Source organism: Cygnus atratus, chromosome 4, assembly GCF_013377495.2.
Source record: "Cygnus atratus isolate AKBS03 ecotype Queensland, Australia chromosome 4, CAtr_DNAZoo_HiC_assembly, whole genome shotgun sequence".
NCBI classification, from domain to species: domain Eukaryota; kingdom Metazoa; phylum Chordata; class Aves; order Anseriformes; family Anatidae; genus Cygnus; species Cygnus atratus.
The window spans coordinates 36,708,238-36,726,420 of record NC_066365.1 but is presented as its reverse complement, the minus strand read 5'-3'; the positions used below and the strand labels follow the sequence as shown (position 1 = coordinate 36,726,420).

General features: G+C 40.1%; 1 protein-coding gene across 1 annotated transcript; it reads left to right on the top strand.

The window, feature by feature from the left end:
* The first annotated feature begins 142 nt into the window (after positions 1 to 142).
* ZNF330 (zinc finger protein 330) lies at positions 143 to 13,806 on the top strand. The gene is made up of 10 exons (XM_035551668.2): positions 143 to 282; positions 3,661 to 3,790; positions 4,053 to 4,072; positions 4,176 to 4,246; positions 6,370 to 6,449; positions 7,753 to 7,879; positions 8,609 to 8,713; positions 11,188 to 11,234; positions 12,317 to 12,434; positions 13,079 to 13,806. The coding sequence occupies exons 2-10, from the start codon at positions 3,671 to 3,673 to the stop codon at positions 13,354 to 13,356; spliced, it is 966 nt and encodes a 321-aa protein (XP_035407561.1). The 5' UTR covers positions 143 to 282; positions 3,661 to 3,670; the 3' UTR covers positions 13,357 to 13,806.
* The last annotated feature ends 4,377 nt before the right edge of the window (positions 13,807 to 18,183 follow it).

Sequence of the window (18,183 nt, the reverse complement as noted above, 5' to 3'; positions counted from 1 at the left end):
AGACGCAAGCGGACAAAAGCGGCGTTACACGGCCCACCGCGGCCCCTTCTCCCCGGCCCTGAGGCAGGCTGGGCCCCAACGGCCCCGACCAACGGCCCTAACGGCCCCAGCGGCGGTTGGAGCGGAACCTTCGTGCCTCGGCGCGGGGCCGGGCCGGGCCGAGGAGCGCTGCCGGCTTCCTCCCGCTGCCGGAGCCCGGCGGGCGCTGAGGGGCGGCGGGGGCTGCCGCCGGGAGCCGGGGGAGCTGCGGGGGAGCGGATGCCGCGCAGCGCCGAGGTCCAGGTGGGGAGCGGGCGGTGCGGCGCGGCCTGGGGGCTGGAGGCCTCCGCTGGGTGCGTGGCGGTGCGGGGAAGGCAGCCGGTTTGTGTGGCTTCGGGCCGGCGGCTGGGCCCGGCTGCGTGCCCCGGGCCGAGGCGTGCTGCCGGGGGGCGGCCGCCGCCCTCCAGGCCGTGCTGGGGGCACCGCGGTGCCCTGCCCGGCCAGGGGCCTGCTGCCGCCGCCAGGCGTTTCGCTAAAAGACGGAGTAACGCCTTCAAATCACGCTTCCCTGCAAATTACTTCGTTATTAGGTATGGAGGAATATCAGCGCGGAATACTGTTAGCACAGATCTTATTTTAATCGGTGTTCGAGTCCTGTACAACGGTTGCCAAGTGGTGAAGCAGGTTTCTGTGAATCCAGCATGGAAGCAGACGTGACCCAGCGAACCCCATTCGTCTTCTGGTGAAGAAGCTAGAAGCTGTCTGATGGTCACAGACGAGAAGTGCTGGAAGGCAGAAGGCTGCTTCTCTCCATATTTGTGTGGTGGGACAGGGGTAACCCAACTGTCTCCCAGCTGAATGTCTTGTTACAGCTGTTCATTACGTTTGTGACAGTAGGGAGGTCAGCGTGGCACCCAAGTCAGAATAATACGACATGAGGGAATGTCCTGCTCAGCACACAAGATCCAGATGTGTGCTGGTGCAGTCTGCTTCCCTGTCTGCTGCAAACTGACCACGCGTCTTCAACGACTCACGAAAAATAATTGCAAAGAGGGGGGAAAAAAAAAGGCATAGGCATGGTACAACCCCAGTGGAATTTAAATGCCAAACATAATTTATGTATTTTAAATAGCACAGTTTGTGTCAGGTAAAATACACTAACAGTCTTTGGCGCTGTGGTGGGAACCCTGATGTCTATGCCTGTGTTTACCATAGCAAGCAGCGCAGCCCATGAGGAACAGTAGTGGAACTTTTACAGAATGATGCACAGTGCTGAGGACACAGTACGCAGCCACTCACCTCTTACGTGCCCTCCTGATGACAGGACTCAGCTTTCTCTACCACACCTCAGCTGTTACGCTAGGAAGTCACGCTCACCCCTACTGCTGCTCCAACCCAGTCAATCTGGAACATTTTGCTCCAGAGTAGAAAATTTCAAATGGTGGAAAAACCCTCCTGCAGAGCTGGTTGTGGTTCAGGAGTTCAGGTGCTCTGTAGGTCAGCAGGTTCATACCTTCTTGGGCTGAGGAGGGATCCAGGTATGGACCTACTACATCCTGGGTGGTTTCTCTGGCAGCACTGTAGATGGAAAGAAGCAGGGTACACAAACACACACAGTGTGACAGATAGTATTGTGAATTTCTCATTTCCTGTCTGAACATTTGGTAACAGTGCTGTGGTGCCTAAATACATTTTTGGGTCACCCACCAGCCTCAGATTACAGAAGGATTGTCAAAACTGTAGGCAGAACATACTGCATAGGAACATTAAATACAGATCAACACTTTTGAAAGGTACAATACCCTGATTTGAAAGGAATTGCAGGTAAACAATTTTTTTACTATCGTAATTTTTGACATCATAACACTATTGTGCTATAGTCAGAAAATTAAAAGATGGCCAGTTCCCTGAAAATCTATAATTTAGGGCAAAGACAAACATCTTACATGGAAGCTCAGAGGGAAAGAGTGATAGAATATTGATCTGTAGGGTGGTGGTATTTATTGTTTGGTGTTTGAGAGCCTGGATTAATTTAATAGCTTTGTTAAAAGAACCTGACATTGCAGTTTTGTTGTTGATAGCACAGCTTTCTAAAGAACTCCTGTCTTCGACATTTCTCATAATCTGTGTCCTCAGTAGTCATTGAGAGAGCGTTTCTTATGAAGGTGGTTTGTCTTCTCAGTGCTTTCGTTTATGAGGTAATGTGAAGAAGTCAAGGTATAAATACTAACAATTCAATTCTATTGTTAAATCAGCATTCAAGCAGCTTGAAAATTAGCGTGCAACCTCATATTGGACTCCCAGTGTCAGAAATGTCATGCTCTAGAATAATGACAGTTGCCAGCAGGGAGCTTAGCAATACTATTTTGACTACATAATGTGACACTAATAGAACATAAACGGGGCACGGAATGCTACAGCTGAGCAAACTGATTTATGTGTGTGAGATCAAATACAAATTTTAATATGTGGTCAGGACAATATATTTCTTTGTTCTGGAAAGTTAGGATCAGTGGGTTTATTTCATAAGACCTTTTGAAAAGATACCAATTTTTCTTCTACGTTTAAGCTGCTACAGTTCACTGCCTGTTGATGCTGCAGCTGTCCTTGCAGATGCCAGCACACGTGCCTACAAGTCAGCTGGGAGTTAGGGACGAGGCTGGGGAGAGCAGGTACCTCCTGTTCCTTCTCTTACACCAGTGGCCCCTGTAGCCACCTGGAGACCTACTGGAATCAGCAGAACTTTGCTTTGGCAGACCTGTCCCATCATGCGGGCCAATTTCTGCCAAGCCCAAAATCTGTAGCGATTTTCTTAAAATTCCGGAAGTGGAAATGGAGGTTTTGAGATGACAATTTGGAGTTGCCTCTCCTTGTATCACTGTGAGTTCACAGAGTTCACTGTGGAGATGAGATGATGAGCACAGTGGTCTGATCGATTTACCGACAGTCTCACCACTGCATTGCCTTGGCTGCCTCCTGGAAAGTTAAAATAGACACATCCAACCAGATGCAGTTAAATTAGCATAAACCCTTCTTGGGAAACAGTGGCATCTTTAGAGCAGTGCATGCTCATCTCATTATTACTAGTGTGCTAGAATGATAAATCTGCAGTTCAAACATCCCTTTGTCACAGCTCTTAAGTCTAGAATAGTGACGTTTTGCTTTCTAAGCTTTCACAAAGCGTGAAATTTGCATGTTTGCAGTACACCATGACTCACTCACCTGAAGAATGCTTTTTAACTGATTTAAGTAGTTAGTGAGTATGAGGAGAAGCGACAATGAGCTGAATATTGTCCTTATTAAACAGGCAACAAGGTGATCTTAAAACAGAGGCCCATCACAAACAATTATACAAAGCATAACATTATTCCAAAGGCAAAACACTTCAAAGACAGTTAAGCACAAAGGGGAGGACAGCAAAAGTTCTTTTCAGATCATAAGGTTCTTCATGGTTCAACACATGATTCTTCTAAGAGACTGGACCCTTATTCTACATTTGAAAAAAAACCTCAGAAAAGGAAGCAAATGGAGATGAAAGATAGTTAACAGATGGCAACTCCAAGATCCAGTTTTTGTGCTGGATGTGTCATCTGTATCTGTGCATTTACATGTATTGTAAAGTGTATTGTAAAGTGTACATGTTTTGTGTGTGTTCACTACATACCTTTTTCTATCCCACAGACGGTGAAAAATGCCTAAAAAGAAGACCGGTGCGCGTAAGAAAGCTGAGAACCGCCGTGAACGTGAAAAGCAGATAAGGGCTTCAAAAGCCAACATAGATTTAGCCAAACATCCTTGTAATGCTTCAATGGTAAAATAACTTAAAATTTTGTATTAAAATACTTGATTTTATATTATGTAAAACCAGTGATAGTACCTTAACTGTATTTAATACCCCTAGAATACCATTCTTCCTCTACATTTAAGGTTACATTTGCATCAGAGGTATAATACTTGAATAAAAAGTTTGGTTCCTAATCAGAATTTAATTCAGAGTCCCTGTGGGGTCTATACATTTTATGCTCATACAGAATAAAAATAATTATTAGCATTTTGTTTCTTTTTTTTTTTAGGAATGTGATAAGTGCCAAAGGTAAATATTTTTCCCCTTCTAAAACTATCAGTTTAACGTTAATTGGTTTCAAACATTTTGCAAGTCTTGTTTAATGTTCTGGTTTTTTTTTCCATGTGTCTAGACGACAGAAGAATAGAGCTTTTTGCTACTTCTGTAACTCTGTTCAAAAATTACCCATTTGTGCACAGTGTGGTAAGTGGAAATAATGAAGGTAAAAATACTATTTCACATTCCCTTTTGTGTTTTTAAACTCTCAGCAGTTATAGTACCTTTGTCTTAAAGTACCTTTGCAATTTTTGGAGCAGGTTCTTTTAAATCTGTTGTGAATATCCTCCTTGAGAAGAGGTTCTTGCTTCGTCATGCAGACGAATGCATATACCTCTGACCCTCCAGGGTTTGCAAGTCTGGGCCATGGGCTTGTCTTCAGTATTTGATATTTAGAAGAACTTGTCTCACTGCCTTTTGGGACTGAGAACATCTGACTTTTTCCCTAGATTTACTATATACAGTATTGTTTCCTAGTGACAACAAAGATTAAAAAGAGCTGACTGCCACAAAGGCACTAATACATACTGCATTTGGGGGATGATATCATTAATATCAATTAAAGCAACAGTACATTATTGTCCTTACATGGTTTTGTAACATAAGCTGTTTGTGTTAACTCTGTGCGCTAGAGGGCTGGTGCTTTCGAAGAGGTCTCCTAGTGATAGAACTGGGTTCTGAATCAGGCTAAACTGCCCGTTTATGTAAACAACTGCTTGCTTGCAGGGGAGGTTAATAATCATTTTAGACTTTGAAGTGATTTTTGTTGTTTTAACTGTTTCAACACATCCTCAGAGATTTTCAATTTGTCATTAAGCTATTTGGCTGTTTTGTAGTCTGATGCTCAGAGCTGCTGACATTTGCAGCTTCCAGTGCCTTTGTTGGGACCTGCAGATACTGAGCATTTCTGGAAGCCAGGCTGACTGTGTGCAATGGCAGCACACCATCCTTCATAAGTCTTCCTTCTGTCATCATGTAGTGAAGTACTAAAAACACGTTGTGTATTTTACAGTCTATTATACATCTGAAGTTGACTCCCATATGTTGAATTTATCTTAATCCGCAGGATGTTTCTGAAACAAAAGCATTTCTAATAACCACAAAACAATGCTGAGTCCCCTAGGGTTTGCCAGGATAAAGACCATTAGAACTGTTTGGTGCTTAATCAAGTGTTGTTGACAGGCCTCATAAACAAACATCATCTTTCCTAGAGAAGTCCCTGAGGGATGGGAGCACGGCAGCTATATTGCAGTGGCCCAGACCCAGCAATATCCCCACCACCTCATGTTGCCCAGATCAGATCACCAGTGGTCATTCCTCAGTGCCATTTGGCATCTGAGGCATGATTAAATCAAAACTCTGCTGCTGATGCTGCATACTGGGATTTAATTGCATTTGCAGAGCAGAATTTGGTTTTGTTAGCTCTTCAGTAGGTTTGCAGGGAACATCCTTTTGTTGATTTCTCTAAGGAGGAAATAACACAGACACCAAAGGGGTCTGCAGCAGCTCAGCTTAAACCTGTAATAAAAATCCCAGTGCAATAACCTGGGCTAATTACAAATTTTTTTTGCTTGCATAACTACATACAGAGTATGGATCTTTGTGGTAGAGCTACTTACATCAGAAGCAAGGATTAAGGGAAAGTTGTCACCCTAGTCGCTTGTGTGTATCAGAATGACTTTGAAGTACAGACTGTGGCTTCTAGTCCCATCCAATTCCTGCATGTAAAGAGAATTATTTTGCCTAGGAAGTCATCTCATATGGTTCAAAAACAAAAAATCACACAGAACACACAAAAAAGCAAGGATCTAAATACTCAAGTAATTAAACCATCAGGTACATGTGTCTTTTTTCAGAGGACATCAGCCTTGGCCACATCACTATTATGGAGGGATAGAACTGGCAGCAATTTTAAATGTAACTTTTCGAGATGTTGTTGCTTGACTTGCACCGTAATTACTTTGTTTTGACATTTGAAATTCTTGCCAATATATTCAGCATGGCTCAAAATATACAGCAAGACAACTGATTGCCTCATCTTAGCACTGGGGCAAGAGATTTTGGCTGAAAACAAAACATAATTAATTTGATCTAAGGGTGATATAAGGTTAGGTTACAGTTTGCAAACGTTTGCATTATTTTTTTACCTAGATATAGAACTAAGTACTGGTGTTTGATTGAATTGCTGCTCTTATATCAACATTCTTTCTTTTTGAATTTTTATATACTTCTGTTGTGGTTGTTTACCACTTTTTTTTTTTTTAAAACAGGAAAAACCAAATGCATGATGAAGTCTTCAGACTGTGTCATAAAACATGCTGGTGTGTACAGTACTGGACTAGCAATGGTGGTACGTATATAAGATGACAGCCTTTGTCTTGCAGTGAGGGGTTATTTATGCAAATCTTTCTACAATAAGATAGAACAAACTTATGCAATGATAGTATGTACCAAGTGAAGATGTTTCTTTCATCTTACCATTGCAAGCTGATTTTTCAATTATACTGGAAACTCAAATTTTGCCTTTTTTTTTTTTTTGATTCATCTCCCGCAAACCCTGACATATGTCCTGGATGTCAACAGATCTGTGTTGGTGGCAGGTCTTAAGCACATGCATTCACAGTACAGGGGCTTATATACCCCATAGCCAATTTCTAGTCTTCATTAAAGTCTAGAATCATTTTGTAGAAACTAGTGGACTTGATTTACTTACTGTCATCTTAGTATTTTGCAGAGAGCAACCTGTCCCATGGCATTAGTGGGGATTTTATTTAAAAACAAACAAAACCCCATATTTGGGCTCTTTGCAGAGATGGTCGTAACTTCTAGCTGTTGGATTTCTGATTCTTAGAAGAAAGTTAATTAGTCCTGAGAAGCAAGGTATGGCATGTCATAGCCTGTGGATTAAATGCTGTACAGAGCCTCTGACCTGTTTCTGTATCCATTTGGCCATCAGCTTTTCTCAGTAACACAGCTGGCCTTTCCAGTCTGAAGTTCCTAAGCTCATTCCATGCCTTAACAGACACAACCTCATCAACAATTAATTTGGATTCACTATTGTTTTGTTAGTTTTGTGTGTGTGTGCACGTACGTGGTAGTTCGTTACATATGGGCTGATGAGGCTTCTTCAACTATACAAAATTGTAGTATTTATTTGTAGATCTTACTGTTTAATTAAAATGAAAAAGTATGATTTTATTTCTGATGAGTAATTTGAACTTTGTCTGTGGAGCTTGTGTTCTAATATAGCATGGTTTAAAATCTGAACGAGTGATTTCAGCTGTCAGAATATAGGGCTTTATTTTTGAAATTGCATTTTTGCCAGAAAATTGCTATAATTTATGAATCTCAGGGTTCAGCTAGAAGACAATTTTCATGCGTAAGATTTAAGTTAGGAAATTTAAAAAGCAAAAACAAACGGGGGAAAAAAGTGTTATCGCTTGTTATATTTAATTTTGCAAAAAATGAGTGTCAAACAAAAAAAGATGAAACCTGGAGTGGCTTGATTGGAATACTGATTGTTTCATACTCTCTTGCTCACTTGAAACGAACCCACTGAGAGAACAGATACTTGGATGCATTCAGGGCTATAGAATAAGAGTTTCTCTAGATATTGTAAAAAGTCCCAAGATGATATCTTTCTGTAATTGCAGGGTGCAATCTGTGATTTCTGTGAGGCTTGGGTGTGTCACGGGAGGAAGTGTCTCAGCACACACGCGTGCATCTGCCCTCTTGCAGATGCAGAATGTATTGAGTGTGAAAGAACTGTCTGGGATCATGGTAGGTTGCTTACACTTAATGAACTAAACTATACTTTTCCCTCACATTGCTTAAGTTATTGTACCCGTATCCCTAATGTAGCATTTTTAATCTTCACTGCTGAGTACATCTGATCAAAGCAAGGCATTCTCCCCAGTTGAAAAACAGACCTCATGCAGTGGGGAATATAAATAATGTGCCCAAGAACACACAGTGCTTAAATCAGGGACACTTATGTAATTAACTGTCCTATCAGCTGAATGCTTCACGTAATTAAGCACTGCATCTGGTTGTCAACATGCAATTTGCTGCCATTCTCAATCCTTTCATCTGCACTAGTTCAGGTATTTGGATTCCCAGTTGCTTGGCAAACCATACTAACCTCCATTTGTGGAATCCTTTAAAATGTGTATTTTAGTGGGCACTGGAGGTGAGGGGGTGGGATGGAAGGAGACTGTAGATGAGAGAAGGTCTGATACCATTTAAAAATACTCAAATGTCATAGTTGAATTAGAAAGTCTAGGAGTAATACTTGTTTTGTATTTATGCTATCCTGTCTTGTAGGAAACATAGTATTTTTCAGTTTAGTAATGGATGCTAGTGTCTAATTTAAAAGTTTTTGTTGAAGCCCGTGATGGAGGGGAGAACTAGTCTTCAGTCAAATCTACATAGAACTGCCTAAATTGTTTGTGGAGCAGAACTTGAAGCCTATGCCTGTTGCTGATTAATTTGCCTTGATAAATCTTTTAGGAGGCAGAATGTTTGCCTGTTCTTTTTGCCACAATTTCCTCTGTGAAGATGATCAGTTTGAACATCAAGCCAGCTGCCAAGTTTTGGAAGCAGAGACATTTAAATGTAAGTTAGTTGTTTGTAGTCCCTTTCTTCCAAGCTAAACAGACTCCCAAATCACTTCCTCTGTGCTCCAGAATGCTCTCCAGAGCCTTTTCTAAATAGCCTGCTTTTTGCTCTGGAGGAAACAGCTTTCATTTCCTAAGTGCTTGCTCACGATATCTAGACTAGACCCTTTTTCTGTGATCTTTCTCACTGCCAGATCATAGGTGGCAGTCTAAAGTGACCCTCTTAGCAGTGGCCAGGACTACATCTGAGCATCTGGACCAGATAATGCTGCTTTTTTAGTCCTCAAAGCTCTGCAGGCAAGAAGGAGCTCTTTTCCACAATTCTCACTGTATGGTGAGCTACTTCTAGATACCCGTTCCTCAAAAAAAGCAGCTGTCCTAATGTCCTACCATCTGTATCTAGCCTGGCTAAATTGTCCCAGATTGCTCTGGATGTACAAAGGATGGTCTGTATGTTGGTGAAGGGTTAGCACCTGTTGATTTTGCAAAAGCAGCGAGTCCTGAGGCAGGCCATGACTCAGGAGGTGTTGATCACCATGTTTACTGAGACAAAATGAGCATGGAAGAAGGGACAAAATTGTGTTTATCCAAAGCCTGAACTCACTGCTAGCTTCTTCTCTGACCTGTGGACATGTATGTCAGCAGATGCATCAAATGTTGACACATGAACACTTCTACTGAGTAAAAAACAGGTAATTTAAGGCTTCTTGTCCACCCAAAGTGCAAAAGGACAAATGAAAAACTTCAACCGGTATCTGTATGGCCCTCTTGTTTTCTTACTGGACATTGCTAGTCCACTACCCATCTTTGGCTGAAATAAGGAACTTCAAAGGAAGTGAAAAAAGTACACATCTGAAATAACCTGTTGTAGAAGTATTTCTTTTCTATCCCCATTAATTACTATTTGGTTTCTCCTATGAGACAAGTGTTTGTCCCTTCCAAAATTTTTATGTATTTTGACTATTAAAATATTCTCAATCTTTTTAAAAGAAATTCAGGGTGCTTTTTATCACGTATAAAGTGGTCTTCTTCAAAAGTGGCTTAATCTCTTGGCCTAATTGATTCTCCCAATTCAGGATATTTGTTAATTTCAGTTTTACAGTCTGTCTTCAGAAATTTCTTATCTCCTTTTTCTCTCTCATCTTTTTTTGCCTGCCAACTGTTTTCTTGATTGACTTCCTTGATGTATTCTGCTAGAATGTCTTCCTGCATAGCAATATTGAAGCAACAACAGCTGTTCCACAAGAATATTTTTTCACTGATTGTTAGAAGCTTTTAATTCACAGAGGTGATGTCATACCCTGAATGGAGAAAGTCCTTTTTGAGGGTTTTCACTGTGTTCTGCATCTTGTGGCACCGTGCAGCCTTGGTAGAGGCAGAATTATAAGACATGACCTTTCATAAAATATGTGAACTTTAAATGTTGTCATACAATTGTAGTCTAAAACCCATTCTGGCTATGAAAAAAATCTTTTACTTTACAACACAAGTTTTTTAATGCAGAGATGCTCTAGAAATTTTTAAATATATATGCATTAGCATTTGCAATTCTATCTTTAAATGCATGACAGAGTGCTAACTCCCACGGCTATCCTGCTCACGTGGAGAACTCAATTCTTTTACCTGAGATTCAAAAGCTTTGTGATCATAGGTGTAAGGTGAGGTGGAGAGATTGAGTATGTGCGCAGAGACTCATGACAAGACATGTATTGGTGCTTCTTACGGAGTAACTTTTCCCCAGCCTCATGCTGCTAGCAATTCCTGTGTAGTTGCCTGTACTATACTCCCTCTAGTGGAATGAAGAAACCAGTTTGAAGCTTTAAGACAAGTTAGATTTTGCAAATGCTGATTCCGGTCTTTACAATTCATGTACCAGCTGTCATTCTTTAACACAGATACATTTTTTTTTATATAAAGTTGTATGCAATAAAGTGGATGAGTCCATATAAAGTCCCTGAGGATGTGACTGAAAATACAGACCAAAATAACTCTTTTAGGTTTGAAATTTGCAAGCTTTAAGTGCCCTCAGATTCCATTTAAATGAGATAAAGGCTGCTGGAGCATTTTTTTTTTTTTAAGGAACTATAACATGTTAGTGCTCCTCCTCTTGACACTGTGGTACAAGAAAAAGTAAGAAAATCTCTTAACATCAAACTGAATCTGGAACTTCTGTTTTTAAAAATGTGAAAACTCAAGAGCGATTACGCTTTCTCCCTCTTCAGCTTGTACTTTGTGTCAAATTGCTTTATTGCACGGAGGCTTAGATTTGAAAGATCTAGTAAAATAGAGTCAAGAAGGTATTGGATGGTAAAATGACTGATTCATGTTTCCAAAGTGTAGTTTTTCAGGGAATTAAAAACAAATGCCTCAAATTGTTGCATTGTTACATACTTTTTTCTACAGGATGTTAACAAAAATTACAGATCTGCAGTTTCCAAGTGATGAGTTTTACATATTGATTTTCTCCTGCAGGTGTTTCCTGTAACAGGCTTGGGCAGCATTCATGCCTGCGTTGTAAGGTAAAGAATAAAGACAGTTGCAAGTAGCTATGATTGTAGACTTGTTCTCCTTAGCTTCCAAGGCTGGTACCAAATCTTGTCATGCTTTCCTCTGGATCGTTCAAAAACATTCATAATTTTTGTATTAGTTTCTGAAGCTTGGGCATAGACTTATGCAAGTCTTTTATTTGTTTGCCTGTTACCACAAGCCGCTGTTGTGCATCCTCGTACCAGGTGAGGTGATCTTGACTCGGCTCTGTGTTTAAATTGGGGCTGTACCATGTTTGGACCTTTTCAAAAAGGCAAATCCATGGTCTTAAACAGAATCCAAGGCTTGGAATATGTTTTGATCTATCATAAAGCTACGAGCGTTTTAAAGTTTTTGCAAACAGTCAAGTGATGATCTGACCAGAAAACACTGCAGCATGGATCCAAAAAAAATTATCTCCAGTTTTACACATGCACAGGCTAATTTGTTAAAACCAGGCTTTTGTTTTTACACAGTCAGGAGTAATGTTGTATAAAATGTACCACCTGCTTCACCATCAGCATTGCCCAGATTTCTCCAGGTACTGGTTCATTGCCTGCTCTTATTTTTCTTGTCCTCCATTTTTTATTTTTCCTCCAGTGTCTCCATGGCATCAATTTTGTATTCAAATTATTTCTTTCTCCATATATCTTCACTGGCACCCTGGTGCTCAACACATGAAGTTTCAATTTAATTCTTGCCTTTGGGTCGCTGCATATTTACGTTCTGGCATGCGTATCTGATAGTATTTTATTTAAGCTTGCCAAGGTAAACCAAGAAGTGCCAGGCTCCTTGTGGGCAGCAATGTAATCCAGTCCTTGAATACGTTACTTTTTCTACCTGTTTATCAGCACCTTTTTGCAGTCTCTACCCCAGGTAACCATGAAACGACATTTAACACAGCAGTTCAGCTCTTAAGTAGTGTGCAGATTCCAGTTCCACTGCAGATAAGAGCTCATTAAAGTTTAATCCCGACCAGAAAATCTTGCTGCTGTTAGACGCATTTTTGCTTGCTTCTTGCTGAAGATTCTATGGTTAAAACACTTAGCCTTTTCATTCTCTTTTCACCCCCCAGGCTTGTTTTTGTGATGATCATGTGCGAAGTAAGGTTTTTAAGCAGGAAAAGGGAAAAGAGCCTCCTTGCCCTAAATGCGGCCACGAAACTCAGCAGACAAAGGACCTGAGCATGTCAAGTAAGCCCGCTTCTCTAGCTAACAAGCTGTACAGGTATCACTGGTGACTACTTTTCTGCATGGAAACACTGAGAAAAGTCTGGTTACTTTCAGCTGTTTTACAAAGTTTTGTTGTATTTGTTATGAGAAAAAAAATTTTTGAGAATTGAGCAGTCATTCTTAATTGTTAGTTGATTCTAACACAGTAAAAGTTCCTGTTTAGCTTGAGATTTTAGATCCCCACTTAAGCCTTTATTTCACTTATAAAAAACAGGCTAATGAATTTAGAAGTGTCATTTGATGGCATGCATAGAATCTATTTCTTAACTACTCTTTAATAAATCAGAATATGTACTACGTTCGTGGAGCACATCCCATTACAGGTTTTCTTGGCTAGAGTACTGAAGGTATATCCTAAAATCTAAATTGTACTCTGGAAGCAGTTATTGATTATACAAACATGGCTGCGTGGGGAGAGACTGCATGTAGTGGAAAGGTTCTGTCAGAGGATGGATTTAATCTGAAAATGTCAGATTTAGAAAAAGGTTGACAGGCATTGTGTGCTCTTAGCTGAGTAGTAAACAAGGACGGAAAAGAAGCGTCAAGATACTCTGCTCAAATTGGTATTGAGGAGTGAGAGCATGATGGTTTTTCTCTGCCTGCAGCACGCTCTTTGAAGTTTGGCCGCCAGACTGGAGGTGAAGATGTAGATGGAGCTTCTGGTTATGATGCCTACTGGAAGAACCTCTCCTCCAACAAGGCTGGAGATGCAGGTGATCATGAGGATGAATATGATGAATATGAAGCAGAAGAGGATGATGAAGATGACAATGATGAGGGAGGGAAGGATTCTGATACAGAGACCATGGATGTATTCAGCAACTTGAGTTTAGGAAGGACTTATGCTAGTGGGTATGCACATTATGAGGAACCTGAAGATTAATCTTAGTATGCTAGTAGGCTAAAAAGATTGAGAAGGAGCCAAGCAGGTGTTTCACTTGTGAGTTGTATACATGCCAGTAGGATAGCTTTATCAGGTACTTACATATCACAGTTTGAGAATGAAGAGTGTGAGACATCTGTAGTAACTCCAAGAGAGATTTGTTAGTATAAACCATTATTGGGTTTGTGACTTGGGGGAGAAAATGGGAATATTTTTATTCCCCTAACCAGCCGAAGTGGTATTGTCCTTCAGTTACTGAGTGTAACAGTTTAATGCCTTTTTCCTCTATCAATATAGGAATGTGGGAGGGCTGTACAACTTGTTTCCATTTGCTCATCAGAAATTAAGTTATTTTTACAATAATTGTTAACTGATTTCATAAGATTAATGTATTGGTGGGTTGTAGACTATTTTTTTTTCTGCACAATAAAGGTCAACTGCATTCTCAAATGAATTGTCATAACTATTGATGACTTTTGAATAGTTGGAAAGCAGCTTACACACAGTGTAAATTGGCATTAAAATAACTTCTTATTGTATGTAGGTAATGCAGATCAATGTAGTTCTCTCTGTACTTGAACATTATCTTTCTGGCAATTTTTAGTACAAGATAATAATTGGGGCTATATGTAATCATTACAAATGCACCCCAGATAGTCAGAATTATTTCAACACAAATGTTGGTGTATCTTCTCTCCCACTAAAATCTATCAATTTCTCATTAGATCAAAAGAAGACAGGTTTATTCCATGCCAAGCATTCAACTCTTCTCTTTGCATATAATATAAAAATAATTTAAAAAAATGTTAGGAAACAAACCCTGTGTATGAATTGATAAGGTAAGGAAAATACAGGTATGCTGGGTTCAGATACTGTTCTGTGTAAGTGCACTGGTACAAGGCAAGTCATCAGCACACCTGAGCGAAGGTGGTGATGCTTGCAGAAGTGTATGAAGTGATTCTTGATTTGAAACAACGTATTCATTACCAATCTACAAATGTAGGTAATAGCATTTAGTTTCCTTCTGTAGGGGAACATTGAAAAGATAGTGACTAACAGCAGACAGATCAAGATATAAGGACAGTCACCTGAAGTATTATTCCAGTTTTCTAAATTCCATGTTTAAATGCAAGAGAGCTATTTCTTGTAATCCATCAAATACCTGAACTGATTATAGAATCATGTACTTTTGTAGTGCTTTCTCTATTGTTGCTCATGCAGATTAGGGTCATATGTTGGCAGAGCATATCCCATTTGAGGATAATTTTTAATGATGCTAGGACTGCCAAACAAGTATTCACTAACAAAACAGGAGCGAGGAACCTGGCCTTGATAGTTCTCTCCTAAATGCCTCTCATACCAAATGCATAAAAGACATGAGCTGGAATGCATTCAAGACAAAAACAAATTGACAAACTGGGCAACTTGGTTATGACAACTGCAGGAAACAAACTGCACTGGAGAATAAGATGACCTGATGAGTCCATTTTAAGTGCTCGCCTTCCAAATCAGAAAGGAAATCAGTTAAAAGTGTCTGGAAGTCAAATCCCTTTCACAAAACAAAACTCTAAGGACAACTAGCTTTAAATGCTAAAAGACCTATCCATCTTAAATTCTGTACCTGACAGATGTCTTGATTAGTCTTTTGCATAACCAAACTTGAAGTGAGGGAAGTAGGATGTCTGCCAGTCCAACAGTGATTACTGACTTGTGAAATTGGCACCTGTGATAGAATTTGTGCTGAGCTTCACGTGGTCCTAAAACTTCTACAGTTGAGTCCATCTGTCAGTGGTCAATTCCAGAAACAAGCAGTTTTGATCTCGGTTAATATATCGAGCACGAAACAGTTATATGTCATTACAAAGTCTTATATAGGATTGAGAAAAGAATGTGCTATTCTGGACATACTTAAATTACAGCTGCTTGTGTGTCATTTGTTAATATTACTTAACTACACAAAATTCCCCTTTAAGGTTCTTGGCTCTTGAATTAGATTTTTTTCCCCATATGAAATCTGCTGCTGTCACTGACTGTGCCAAAGGCTGCTGACATAACAGAATTAATCATTATAATCAGAGTAAAGAATTATTCATTTTCTCATTGAAGTGTCCTTGCACTGATGGTTTGGTTGCAAGATCAATCCTCCAGAGCTAATACATGTTTCTAGCATACTGTAGTAGAAGGCCACAGCACGGCCTACACAGATGCTCAGGATATCGGCTGTAATTTAGAGGGTCACTGCTCAGTGGACAGAGGCATTTATTTGCTTTTTTTCTTTGTTCTGGTCTTCATACCACTGAACTATGAACCTGGCTGGAAACAGGGCCAAGGTATTAGACTCGTGATGGCTGGCCTTTGAAGGGTCAGAACAAACAAGTCTAAGCTGCTTTGAAGTAATCTGGCAGACTCAAGCTGGAAAAGACAAACATGACCATGCTTTCTACTAATGGGGTTGGTAAATCTGTGGTGACAGGCAGGATATGCTGCTACAGGTTGCACTTTCTCATCCTCCTTCACTTAGTCATTGAAGTTAAAAGCATGGGGATAGTAACTCAGAGCTTGCTCTCACAGGAACTGCATCATTTTAGTTGTCTTATGGTAAAACGCAGGTAAAGGACGGAACAAAGAATGAACATGCCTTTCTTCGTTGCGATTACTTTGAAGTACCTTGGAGGAATGCTAGTAGGGCGCTGATGGGACTGTAAGCCATCTCCACACCTAATGTATAAATCAGTGCTCCATTTATTTGTTCTTTCAAAGTCAGTGGCCAAGTTAGCTGTTGCTAAATCTGAAGGTGAGGATGCTGTGGTACTGGTAGCATACATTTTACAGCTCACAGGATCTCAAGCTAGTTCAGGCACTGTCACAATTCACCAAGTGTTTTCAGACTACTGCTGAGCTGCTTCTGTCGAAGAGATGATTTCTTCAAGTGACTTCAGTCCAGAACTTGGTGCCTGGGCACACACAGCCAACCACTCATGACTGCACATTTTTTGGACTGCAGTAGTGTAGAATGTGCTTCCTGGTGGGGCAAGACGCAGGTAAATACAGTCCTGAGATTGTATGAGACATTGACTTTTCCTTTGAAAACGCTGTCACTTGTTAAGGGAAATCCTGAGCTGAGAGGAGGGTAGTATTTAAACATGCAATCAGGAATACTTGAGAGTTACTTATGCTACTCCAGAAAACCAACAGCTTCATGAAGTCTTACACTTCAGTTTTCTCCTCCTCCTCAGTGACCATTTAAACAAAGCATAACTAGACTTTCAGCCAAAAGATACAGTAATATTTATTGTGCCTATGGACCTAAAAAACAAGCGCTCTGGCCACATCTGTAAGCTCTTTCCTGGCTTTACACTCTGCTGTAATGGTGACAGCTTCAGCTCATTATGAATTCATTGGGTACTTATGTGGATTTAATGCATTTCCATTTGTACTCAGGTGTGATTTAGTACCTGTGACTGGGAGTCATTTGGTGAATCCCATTGCAGGGATGCTGTTTTTGTTTCCAGCAAATTAATGTGCAGATCATTTTATGTACTGAACAATTTCAAATGCCAGCTGATAGGGTAGTAGCATGTATGTTGCAGAGAACCAGATGACAAGCTTCAGAAGTGCTTAGAGTCTTATTTGTTGAGGCAGAAAGCATATTAGCATGTCTTACAAGACATTGCATGCATCTATCAAGGTCCTGATCCTATCTCCAGAGGAACCAATAGCAAAGCTCTCATTTATCCAAGTGGGAGCAATTCAGTGCTCTTTAATATCTGCAGTTCATCTTAAATTGTCAAGAGGTGGTATGGAACAAAACACGAGGATAAGCTTAAATGAGGAAGACAGAACAACGCTTAACATGAGGATAATGTGGTATCATTAGCATAAAAATGTTAGCCCTAAACTTCAACAATTCTTATATAAGGTGTTTTCAAGATTGAAAGAGAAAGCTGTTTGAAGCAGGAAGAGATACGATTCTGCAAAGCATTTCACAAGATGTAGAAATTTAATTACTCGTCTGAAAGTCTACATGTAGTCCATAAATATTTGCTAAAAGCTCAAGGCAATTAGGGGACAAATTTTATCATCTCTGCTTTGTAGGTATGCAAAGAAAAAAACACACCACAGTAATTAACAAAATCACAGCCTGAGTGATCCAGTTGGCAATAGTCCTCTGCAGCTTGGCCTCTCCATCTCCTACCCAGCAAACACTAGAGTAAAGATATTTTACAACTAATGACACCTCTTTATTAAGTTTGTGTGTACTGCAATTAGCTACCACGCATCTGAATTTTGAAGCAGGGCTTAGTTTTCTTTTAGCTTTCGTAGCCAGAATAGACCAAAAAAAGTCAGCAAGATAATGTCATAAACATCAGAATCATTCCATGAAAAAGCCATTAGTTTCCCTTTGTTGAACAAATGATAGGCTCACAAGCCTGTACTTTATCTTCTGCAGTGATTTACTTGATTAGATACTGATGCAATATGGAGGGAAAAAATAAAATCACATTTCAGCCTCTCAACAAATGAAGCTACCAATAAGCATGCAGTTTTGCTGTTAGTTTACAATCATCTCATTTTTGAGTACCACACTGAATGTTTTCTGAAGAGAAACAACTATGAAGCAAGAGAAAGCCTTTTGTATCTATGTACACCCATCCTTCCTTAATGTGAATGCACACTAAAATGTTTGCTGCGTTCTTCTTAACCCCTGTTTTGATTGATTCTTCCACACTATTCACAAACTTACCAGGAATTGGAAATTCACTTCTGTTTCTTTCTGAAATAAGAAGTACTGAGTGCCTACAGGGCCTAAGTAATGTCTCAACTTCA

Excerpts from the sequence above, each read along its gene's own strand:
- ZNF330 (XM_035551668.2), top strand. The coding sequence starts at position 3,671 with ATGCCTAAAAAGAAGACCGGTGCGCGTAAGAAAGCTGAGAACCGCCGT. Across the intron at positions 4,247-6,369 it reads ACCCATTTGTGCACAGTGTG|GAAAAACCAAATGCATGATG; the intron begins GTAAGTGGAAAT and ends TTTTTAAAACAG. Across the intron at positions 12,435-13,078 it reads AAAGGACCTGAGCATGTCAA|CACGCTCTTTGAAGTTTGGC; the intron begins GTAAGCCCGCTT and ends CTCTGCCTGCAG.